Below are 12574 nucleotides of genomic sequence, written 5' to 3'. Positions count from 1 at the left end.
TTCACCTTCACGCCCGCGACGTGCGGCAGAAAGCGAAAAACCAAGACGTAAGGTTCAATGTCGTTGTCATAATGATTCCCCCTCCCCTCCCCCATAAATAAATAAGGCCCGACTATATAGTTTTTCACTTGGTAGCTGAACGAAATTAATTATCCGTAAATCGCTATCCGGATACCTACAGTATAATATTATAGTACGATATATGCGATTTTGTTTAATCTAATTAAGCGGTCACAATATCGCAGTTTAGGACCATATTGGTAAATAACGATGCTAATATTATTATAATTCCATCGAGCTATTTAATTACAATAAGTCACATATTATTATGGTATGAACAGTTGTAGAGTTCATAGTAATGTTTGATATGTATAAATCTGCAGGTACATATTTAGGTATTCGAATTTTGTACCACATTTAATAAATTCAAATCGTATTAAGTACTTATAAATTTTAATTTATAACCGCATACACACAATTATTGATACCTACAATCAAAACATTCTTAAACTTACTTTAAGTTGTGTTAGGCCGGTAAGGGTCTTATTCACGCTTTATCGTGAATAGTGCCTTCCGTAGTAGTGTCCACCTGTACATTTCAGTAAATACATTATAATATTTCATTACGATATGTCTTATACAAGCAAGACATATTGAAACAATAATTCAAAATTTAAATTTAAAATTGATCGATAAATTTCCAAGAAATGTATTTCAGGGGTAAAAATACTAAATATGTGTTAACTTATCTATACAATTTTGAAAAGGAAACTGACTGTTTTTAAATGGTGATTTTTTTATAGAAATAGTTCAAATAGAATATAAGTACGATGATTGAATAAGTGATTTTACTAATGTTGAAGAAGCACCTATATAGTAATGACACTTCCTAAATCAATAATTTAATTAAAATTACAGTTATAATTTAAAAAACACATTCATTGACATCGAAATTCAAATTTATATCATACATTATATTGTAAGATAATAACCCTGCATTTGTTATTTTTTCGTATTATAGGCTCAACAATATTGTGGATTTTTCAGTTTTAATGTTTTCGTTATAACGGATATTATTAAAAATATTATATTTTTTCATAAACCAAGATGTATTGTTTATTATTACGAGACATCCATTAAAATATTATATCGTTGTTTAAATAATGTATGGTAATATAATATTTTTTTAATATAAATCGCACGCTCTGCCACGATATTAGTTCTGTTGAAAATTATTAAATCCTGTATAAAAAATTGAACGTTATACATTAATTTATTAGTTTACGACTATTCATACATTTATTTATGACAGCCAAATTTATAACACTATAACTGTTGCAGGCTTACATAGATTTATGTTATTGTTAATAATAATATTGATTTAAACTATAGGAATTTTCGATGATTACAATATTATTATGTAATGTATACCCATGTATTAATTTACTATATTATGTCATGTTCTCATCAAAAACCATTCATTGTCATAATAATATTACACTAATGATATTTTCATCGTTTCGTCCTCGTTTTACATAAAGATCCATGCAATAGTTAAGTTATACACACAGATTAGTAATATAAATAATTGTCGAGTTCGGTAAAAGAGTAATTTTCTTGTTTCTTTTAACTTTCTCTTAATCTTTATAGTCTGTATACTCGTGTTAATTTTAAGTTAGTCTATAATTAAATTAACCATTCTATTCAAAATTTAACGTTAAAACAATCTGTAATTTTTTCCTTTTAGCGTAGGTATACCTACTGTTTAAAGGTATTCGTTTAAATACCAGACGCAGCATTTTGTATATTATTTAAATCATTACCTACCTACAGCAATTTTATTGATGCCAAAACTCAAAGCGTGCAACAGAAAATTGATATAAAACAATCTACGAACTATTTACGTAATATAGGTAAATATTTTATGGTTTGTAAAATAATTTTACTATTCAAATATTTTTTTTAATTTTAATTATTTGTTACATCTACAGAAGCGCCATACAACTTATCATAGTGCATTTATTTAACCGATTTGAATTTATTAAATATGTACATTAATATTGCACACAACCTACGTTTTCCCACGGGCTAATAAAACGAAACATAATCGCTCGTTCGAATTCATTGTATCGCGTATAAATATAAATGGCTATAATATCGCGGTTTTATTGTTTAACATTTTAAATTCTTGAATTACTACATCAATTCCTCTGTATACAGGGTGATTCACCAAGCACGGTCACCCCCATTTTTTTCCTTTAATAATTAATTCTAATTCTAATTATTGGAACTTTTAAATACATTATAATATATATTTTAAAGACATTATTTTCATATAAGTACTTAAGATTTTTGTACTAATTAAGGAGTATCCATTTCAGAAGGCTACTACAACAGTAGTGATACTTGTAATTTCTAATTTTCAAATGAAAACCCTCCCCCTTTTTATTGTAAATTATTAAGTGGATAATGTTTTTGAAAACGATTGTATGTACATACATAAATCCAAACTCGGACGGGTAGTTTATGACAATTATTTAAATTATTATACTAAGGATAATAGTCCTAAAATACGGTTTTACAAACATATACATTAGATGTACCTGGTATTTATTATACTTAGACATTTTTACTTATGATAAATGTTGATGGATTAATATTAATTGCTAAAATGTTGAAATCGTCATAGCTTCCATATATATTCCAAATCCATTATCTTGAACCTATATTACTCTTAGAAGTTTAGAACACAAAATTAAATAACTCAAAAACTACCCTTTCAAATTTTGATTTTGATACGTCAACATTTTCAGAAAAGTTATCCACTTATAATAATATTTATTTACAATAAAAAAAATAGTGGTTCTTATTTGAAAAACAGAAATTTGTATCTCCACAAAACACTTCTTCAATAGTTCTCAAGAATCTCAAGAACTTTATAATATAGTCTTTAAGTATATTTCAAAATTCCAAAAGTCAGGTTTGAATAACTGCACTTTTGAAGAAAAATGGGCGAGCATGCTTGGTGAATCACCCTGTATACAAATCTTATTCTTCCTATATATATTATACATTTTTAGCCTCACGTGTAAACGTAGGTACATAGATAAATATGTCCGAAATTCCAATTCTAGTCTTTAATATTGATAACTGTGGTCGACCTCTGAAGGATTTTTGATTTTACAAAATTGTCGCGTACCGGGTGAATCATATAAATCAACGGACGATCATTATCTGTCAACTCTTCCCAATGCTCGTCGATATATTATACTATATAATAATAATAATGAAAAATCATAACACTATTACGTGACTTGATGGCTGAAACTAATACGATAACACGCGAAAAATATTAACCTTGAATCAAAAAAAATAGGTACACGTCTCGCTCTTGACCGACAAAACGCATTATCATAATGATATTATTGGCAATCGGTCGTTAAAAACGGTTGATAGTAGATGAAACCGAAATAATTAAAACTTATTTTTAAGGCAATTTTTTTTTTGATATTTGCGATATCCAAGAATTTACATTGTATATATTGTTCAGTTTATTTACTCAAGTTCATATAATAATATAATATATAGTCCCATATATTAATTCTTTATACGTTACAGCTATACGATTTATATCAATTTCAAAATACATAATATACACGCATTTCAAATATTGACATATTGTATAAATGTACAATACAATAAGTGCCGATTTGGGCCAAAATAAAGCATGCCTAAACGTTTAACTGATCGCATTATATGTAATTATGTATATGATGTAAATTATGTATTATGTATATGATCAATCAAAACTCATTGGGATCAGATACAGTAATTAATATTGGGGAGATGACTGCTATTAGGTTAGCTTAAGTACTGTTGACAACTATTTAGGAACGCGTTAAACTTAACAATAGCCATTTGCTTGCATTTATAAATTAAATTAGTTGACGACATAATTTGTATGTCATATTAGGTATATTAGGTACACACCAGTTACCGTACCTATGTATAACGCAATTAACTCAACACTATTATATTTTTACGCAGCTATATATACCTGTTATATGTAAAATAAATAAAATGCATTAAGTACCGAAATCGAGCTGTCGCTTACACTTTTTTACCTTTTGAAAATTGTCGATGATTTTATAAAACTGCGACAAACTTAATATTTTATTATTTTGAAAAATAAAAATTCAATGAACGGCATATCTACATTTTTGGTCTTTGGTTGATGACCCTCAAAGGTTCCAAAATATCGAGAGTAAGTTATTGGTCAAAATAAATAAATTATACCCATACAATTATTGAAAGAAAAAATCCATAAGTATAAATATTTAGTAAGGTTAATTATTATAACGTTACACAATAATATATTGCAAAATCAATAACCCATTTCGTTTAAAAATTAAAATTTCCAAGTCCAAAATAATATTTTTTATAAACTTAAACTATATTATATCAGCATTTGCGATTTTTTAAAACTAAAATATTAATTTGTATCCAAAATATATTAATTTTGAAAAATACATACGATGCGAATTCTAATGTAAACTATAATTTAAGTCTTATAATGGCAAGCAAAATGTTGATTTTTGAACTTTATAGAAATATATCAGTTTGTTTATTTTATTTACTCAACACTTGCTTTTATCAACAAACATCAAACGCAGATAAATGTTTAAGATTATTCATGTGATACCCATATACATGAAATCCTTTTAATATAACGAAATCCATATTTATAGCATTTAGCAATTCGAATAGAAAAAAGCATATTACAACGTTGGTATGCTAATTAAAACGGGTATTTTTTTTAAGCAAAACGTTTTGAAAAGGCTGTTTACAGAGAACTTAATGTGTAAAAGAAAAAGAGTCAAAGTAAAATAAAAACCATTATATATATTGTGTATATCAAAAAAATAAATATTTTACAAGATTTTTTCTGTTTGATTACGATTTATATGATTGATAAATAATTCTGAAATGATATACTTTCGATATACTCCCAATGACTACGACAACGGAGTCGTTTCATAATACATAATAATATATAGTATAATACCATTTTATAGAATGAATTTCAAAACTTTATTGACATTGTCCTATTCCTATATCGGTCACAATAATAACCAGGCCCAGAAAATTACCATTATAATGTAATTACTGTGTTATTATACCAACGAGTAGGAACTATAATACTATCGTGTGACGAGTATATTATATTATATTATATAGGTATAGTATATAGTTATTCCAAACCGTTGGTTATTGCAGATTTGGGATCGTTATAATAATATCGATCGATATATTCACGTGTCAATATCATATAATTACACGTGATGTATATATTATATTATTTGACCCGATGTCATTATATGCATATATTATTAATATGCGTATCTGTGGTATATAGCTATATAATATGTATATAACGAGCACGATTTCGGTTCTTTTCTTCGTTTGATGTATCAGAACATTATGGTTCGTTTGTGTATATAATAATACACACTATAATACTGTATTATACCTGTGTACAGTGTGAATTGTGCGACTATTGGGCGGACGCCGCATATAATAGCCACAAGGACGGGCAGCAAATCTAATAACCGCGATTGTGTTGCGACCAATAATAATAATAATAATCAGGTCGGCGGAGTGCTGCTGCTGCTGCTGCTGCTGCTGCTGCTGCTGCCGTCGTTTAATAGTTATATATTATATTATTATAGTATAAAGGTAATAGGTATATATATATATATAAACAATACCGTCACCCGTAGTCCGTAATGCCGCGTATTGTTGTCGCCGACCACGACGAAAACGCGTAGGGAAAATATATAATCGAAGAGTGCGTATATAGAAGTTAGTAGCTACGGTGCGATTCGGGTGTTTAATGTCTATAATATATGCAATATGCATAATATACATATGGGTACGAAAAGTACTGATCTACATGTACCACGCCGTGTCCATCAAGTGTGCTACGAAGGGGTGGTTGGGGAAATTTAGCCCCCAAAATGTATTGTGGGATAGTAATAATCACGAAAAATGTTTTCTTCAATGAGGCACAAACTTCTTTTTTTTTTCAAATGAGAGCCAATCTTTTTCACTGTAAATTATAAGCCGATTTTGTACTTATCTAAATAATTGAAAAAATGGTCTTTATATTTGAAAATTCTAATAATCAGAATTAGAATAAATACATCATTAAAAGGAAAATGGGGGTGTGCGCATCCTTGGTGAATCATAATATACTGGATAAATATTGCTGTAAACGTATATTTATTAAAAGCCAATTGCAAATATATTCCAACTTGATAGAAGGGTGTAGGAGAAATGTCCAAACAGACAAATAAGGAGAATATATTACGAGCGCAACACCACCCACCCTAAAAAATATTGGTCCTAGTTCGGCTTTTGTAAACGTCTAGGTAATAAGACGTATACATATAGGTAATTAGTATCTTAGTTGAAAACTTGGAAATTTTTTTGCTATAGAGGCGGGCACTTGGTGAGCGCTTAGTCACCTCAAATACTTTTCGCATTAAATATTTATAATCAATGTTTTCTAATATTTTAAAAACTATTTTGGATTGATTATTATTTATTACTTATACCATTGTCACAAATAACAGGGGTGCTTAGCACCCTGAAATCTGAATTTTTATATTAACACCTCAAATCCCAAAACTTGTGATTATCTTGTATAATTTTGTATAAGTATTGTTACTTTAATGTTAAAGGGGAAACCTGTTATTATTTAAAATAAAAATAAAAATAAAATAATAATTAAAATCTTGGACACTATGGGTTAACATAGACTATCGGACTTATCTATTATCCACGTTAAGAAAATATATTATATAATATAGATTCTTAATGATGAAACTATTTTAAATAAATATACTGAAAACAAGCGTACATTTATTATAATTATAAGTACATTTTTACTTTTTAATATGATTATATAACACTTATTAAAACAATTTGTTTTGCATAAAATGCAATAATTGGTTTTATTAATAGAGTTACAAACGTAACGGAGATTTTATGGTAAATAATGAATGTGAGGATGTTCTGTTTACACTGAAATTTTTGAGTGATTTTCATTTATGCTTATTACTGCTATATATGTATATTACGACTTCGCACGGGAAAAAATAAACAAACATAAAATACAGCACTATACCTATATTGGCGTATATCAGTTTTGGTGTACAGTTCACAGGTTCACGGGTTAAATATAGACCTGGTATATTTTCAAAAGTGGTTCAAAGTACTCTCTATATTGTTCTGATATATCTAAGAAAAATCTCTGAAACTCTCCATCTAAATAGGTCGAGCATTTTTTTAGTTAAAAATCCACAATTATTAGGAGTAAGGACATTGCATTGCGTGCTACATTTGAATAATAAACAATATATTAAATAATATTTTATTTTAATTTAAAGAAAGTCTCATAGCAACGTTTGGCGGCTATATCCACAAAAAAAAGGATAAAAGAATTTCTTTTTTTTCAATAACTAATGAAACAATTTATGCAGTTTAGTACCAACTTTGCTCGTTTTTTCGATTTTTTCCCCATAATGCACTAAAATTAGTTCAATAATCGCTCTTTTCTACATTGGAAGTTATAAAAAAAAAATTAAACAACTTCAAAAACTGGTACCCAAAATCACAATTTATCAATTTTTTGATATTCATTTATTCACAATCCTTTCACAATTATTGATAAGACATAATAATACAATCGGATTCGGGGATAATATTTTATACCGTACTTATTGTTATTATATGATTGCCGATTGGATATCATTTTAGATCTGTATTTTATATTTGGTCAAAACCACCCAAAATGACCGTGTTAAAACATGAGTAGTTTATATATTTTAATAGGTTAGTATAGTAATAATGTTTAGGAAGGTGCGTACATTCACTGGCATTATTTGATTTGTGCCGGGTAATGCCATGTTGAAGGACCTAATAGTATTATCAGATACAAAATACAATATTATAATAATATGTAACATATGGGTGGGAATTATTGTTTCAGAGAGCTACAGGTGCGACGTACACACAGACTGCGAACGGCCATCCGGTGGTGTTGATGCCAGACAACGTGGGACCTCCGAAATCCTGTCCCGGAAAGATGGATTTTCGGAAACACCGGAGACGTCGGCCCTACTCCACGTTGCGTCGTCATCGGACGTCGTTCGACCTGACGAATCAAGTGATCGTTTACTTCGACCCTGACGGCAGTGGGAGATATGAAGTGGTTGGCGGTGGTGGCACTACTGCAGGCTGCGGCACCGGCGACAAGCAGTCCTCCGCGGGACAAAAGTCCGTAGACGCGAACCGCAAGGGCCGGCCCAAGGGATCGAAGAACAAGTCCCCGATATCGTCTTCATCGCCGTCGCTATCTGGCTCATTCAATTACCGCTCCCAGAAGAGGTCACTGACGTACACGTTCGCTGGCCCGGTCAAGTGCAAGTCATGCGATCGCACGTTCGACGGCGACCCTGTGGCCCACTGTCAGGAGCACCACAGGTCCGTGTGTCCCATATGCGGCCGCACGTACCGGCCACCGCTAAACACGCACATCAAGTCGCACGGGACCCGACACGTTTTGCTGACCGTTTCGTGTTACGAGTGTTACGTGTGCAAGGAGAAATTCGGAAACGCACAGACCATGGCCGAACACTTGCGGACTGAACACAAAGATGTCACAGCCGCTGCCAAGTGTTCGCTGTGTGGCGACACCGCCACCGCGTTCGTGACCGTCGAAGCAGCCGTCGACCACCTTGTGGACGCCCACTGTCCGCGTAAGAAATTCAGCCATCCGACCGTGTATCGGTGTCGGGTGTGTCTGGCCGGGTTCAAAAGCCAGATCAACGTGCTGCGGCACGCATGCAACAAGATCAAGTCGCCGCATTGCGCGCAGTGCGAAAAGACGTTCCCGTCCAAGATGCGGTACGCGTTCCACCTGCAGTTTCACGAGCACCCGAAGTGGGCGACCATGCACTTGCACTGCGACCTATGCCTGGCCGAGTTCGACGACGAATACCAGTTGTACGATCACATCCGGTTCCGACACGAGCTGCACGACAAGGCGGTGTGCGAGGTTTGTGGCCGGACGTTCAAGTCGTCTATGGGCCTGAACATCCACCGCCGGTATCACAACGGGTCCCGGGACTTTGCGTGTGGGTCATGTGACAAGTCGTTCCTGAACAAGTCCACGCTCCGGGAGCACGAGATCTCGCACATGGACGTCAAGCCGTTTCAATGTCACATATGTGGCCAGTACCTGAGTCGCGCGTCCAGGCTCCGGTCGCACGTCAAGACTCACCGGGCTGCCGAGTCGACCGACCAGCTGTGCTACTGCTGCGGCCAGTGTGGTTACGTGGCGCCTAACCCGACCGCAGTCGCCGAACATGTTGGCAAGCAGCACTGCAACGACACTGCAAATAACGAATGTTACGCACTACAACTGTCGTCGGTGGTCAAGTGCGAGTACTGTGACTCTACGTATCTAAACTCGGTACAGCTGAACAGCCACCGAGAAGCAGCGCACGCGGGTGGAGGGGCCGGCAACGCTGAACCATTCATCTGCGTGGTGTGTTCGTCCACGTTCAGCACGTACTCCAGGCTGACCACGCACAAGCTAACGCACGGAATCAACATGGAGTCTACCTGCGGCGCGCCCGTCCAGCAGCAGCAACCCGAACAGGACGATTTAAATCAACCTGCAGACTTCGTGGACGACTCTGGGTCGGATCGGTTTGAAATACCGCAGTTTTTCTCTTGCGAGTACTGCTCCAAGATGTGCTTGCACTACACGTACTTTTGCCTACACCGGCGACTCAAACACCCACCCGGCGTGCAGACGCACACGTGTGAAAGGTGCTCAGTGGACTTTAAAACGTCCTGGAGACTGTCGTACCACAGAAAAACCGTACACGGGCAACAGGCGGACGAGAAGCCGGCCGAGAAGTTCAACTGCACCGTATGCTCTCGGCAGTTCGTCAAGATCGGTGCGCTCAACTTGCACAAGACTCGCACGCACATCGACGTAGTCGGCGACGTGTGCAAGTACTTGTGCCATCTGTGTGGCAAGTTTTTCAGCTCAGAGTTTTCACTCAGGGCGCACGTCAAGACGCACGAATTCGGCGTCGGTGGTGTGCTCGCACCAGTACAGATGACACTACTCGGCGGCAGCATCGGTAACGACGATCGCTCCCTCGTCGACAACCACAGCTACCGCTCCGAACCCTCCACGATGGCACCACCGCAGACGGTACATATCCGGCCGAATCACCGGCGCCGCACTTACCGGAAACCGATGGCCACCGCCGCCGCCACCTGCTTGACGTCGCCGGTTAAGAAATCGTGTCCGTACTGCACTCTGACGACCGATGATGAGGCGGCGTTCATCGAGCACGTCAACGGTCATATCGGGTACTGCAATCCCGTGTTGCCGGCGGGCACCGTTTGCGAGCTGTGCGAAGCGAGTTTCGGTGACGCTACGCGACTCAAGTACCACCTGGACGACCACGTGAACGCGAACCAAGCTCTCCTGTGCCAGGCGTGCTACTCGCCGTTCCTGTCGTCGGCCGCGCGCGACGTCCACGTTGCCAAGGAATGTCCGTCCACGACGATGCTGGTCGACTACGCATCCACCGGTGCTGCCGTCCCGCCACGAGTGGAGTTGGTAGGCCCGTCCATCCCACCCGAAGTCAAGTCTGTCAGCCCATCCACCCCGCCTGAAGTCAAGTCTGTCAGCACACCCACCCCACCCGAAGTCAAGTCTGTCAGCACACCCACCCCACCCGAAGTCAAGTCTGTCAGCCCATCCATCCAACCACCCGATGTCAAGTCTGTCAGCCCATCCACCCAACCACCCGAAGTCAAGTCTGTCAGCCTCCCCGTGGTCTCCACGCCCGATGTCAAGTTTGTCGGCCTGTCCGACCCCCCGCAGTCCGACGCCTACCCTACACTGATCGTCGACTGTTCGGAGATATTCGTCGGCTGCAAGGACATCACCGACGATGGATCGTCACCGCAGAAATCGGCCGAAATGCCGATCGTGCCAAACGCCGACGACAATGGATCACTGGAATTTTCCGTGCTCGACGAGCTCTTGTCCATCATGTCCACGCCACGCACGTTGGTCGCCTTGGATTCGATCGACTACCAACCACCGGACGACATGTCGTTGGACGCGATTTTCGACAGCATCTCCACTGCCGCGGACTGACATATAATTAATAATGTGTTATTATCATCATACAGAATTATGCTGTTCGCGATACCCTGCCGCCAGAAACCGCTTGACGTTTTTTTCCGTCTTTTACCGCGCATGTCATCCTGTTTTCGACGCTTGTCTGCGCGTTATTTATTTTGTGCGCACGTTTTTTACCCGCATGTTTTTTTTTTACAGTGAGAACTTTCCAAACATTTGTTTATTTTTGATCGGCCGCCGTAAAGGGCAAACGATATTATACTATTGTACTACACCGCTATATCCATATATTATTATTATTGTCATTATTGTTACCAACGTTTGGGCATTATTATAATATAGTCGTTGAATTTTATTTTTGTCTCAATGTCATATTATTATGTTACGTAATATATTGTTATAGTAGTGTTACGATTCGCATAAACACATTATTATATATTATATTATATTATGCGTAAAAATTAATTACAAATTAAAATAAATTACAGTGATTGTTCTGTGTAATTTGATTGATTGATTGTTTTTTTATTGCACATTAGTATTCACATAATCACATAATATATACAACGATTGTGTATCGAAGTCGATTGAAAATGTCTGACATTTCTTTGGGGAAATTAATTAACGTACACTTACTTACCTACACGAAATAGAAAAAAAAACGAATTTCCGTCGAAATCCAATTTAATAATCAACCGTATTATAATATATGCATTGTTCATTAAACGTGGATTTACATGTGCATTTCGAGACGAATTACATGCCACCTAATAATCCCGGAAATTCATCGACATCACAATCATTATTATTAGTACAAATTAGTGGGTATCAACAGGAGAGTATAGGTATCATTACGGTACACGAAGTGTATATTATAATATTATATACTTTGTACACGCGGCTACTGTGTACAATAATAATATAATATAAATGGGTTGGTAGTGGGCGAATTTATATTAATTTACTTGCACAACAACTTTGGCACACGTAATTCAGCCATTGTCATACGCGACGCGCAGGTAACTATGTAATATTATTATTATTATGTATACGCATACAAGAGCATAATATATATATATATATATATATATATATATATATACGAAGTCGGTTGGTCACGGCCAATTTTAAAAATATATCTCTGTTGTCTATTTAAATTTCAAATCTTGGCAGCGAAAGTGCGTATAGGTACGTACAATTTTAAAATCAAGAATGCCACAGTACATAGACGCAATATTCGCGCCAACTGCAGCGTGCGCTTGTAACTACAATATTGTGATTTATGACCGATATATGTGACTTTATAATATTATATTATTATGTAGGTAGGTAGGT

The 12574-nt window shown here is 36.2% G+C and overlaps 1 protein-coding gene across 1 annotated transcript; it reads left to right on the top strand.

The window, feature by feature from the left end:
• The first annotated feature begins 7968 nt into the window (after positions 1–7968).
• Positions 7969–11581, top strand: LOC132945469 (zinc finger protein 658B-like). The gene is given in 2 exon segments (XM_061015218.1): positions 7969–8027; positions 8029–11581. Coding segments are annotated over 2 exon segments (3285 nt in total). The 3' UTR covers positions 11255–11581.
• Positions 11582–12574: the final 993 nt, after the last annotated feature.

This window comes from Metopolophium dirhodum, chromosome 5 (genome assembly GCF_019925205.1).
Source record: "Metopolophium dirhodum isolate CAU chromosome 5, ASM1992520v1, whole genome shotgun sequence".
Lineage (NCBI taxonomy): Eukaryota > Metazoa > Arthropoda > Insecta > Hemiptera > Aphididae > Metopolophium > Metopolophium dirhodum.
The sequence above is the reverse complement of the archived record's forward strand: the minus strand, read 5'-3'. Positions and strand labels throughout refer to the sequence as shown.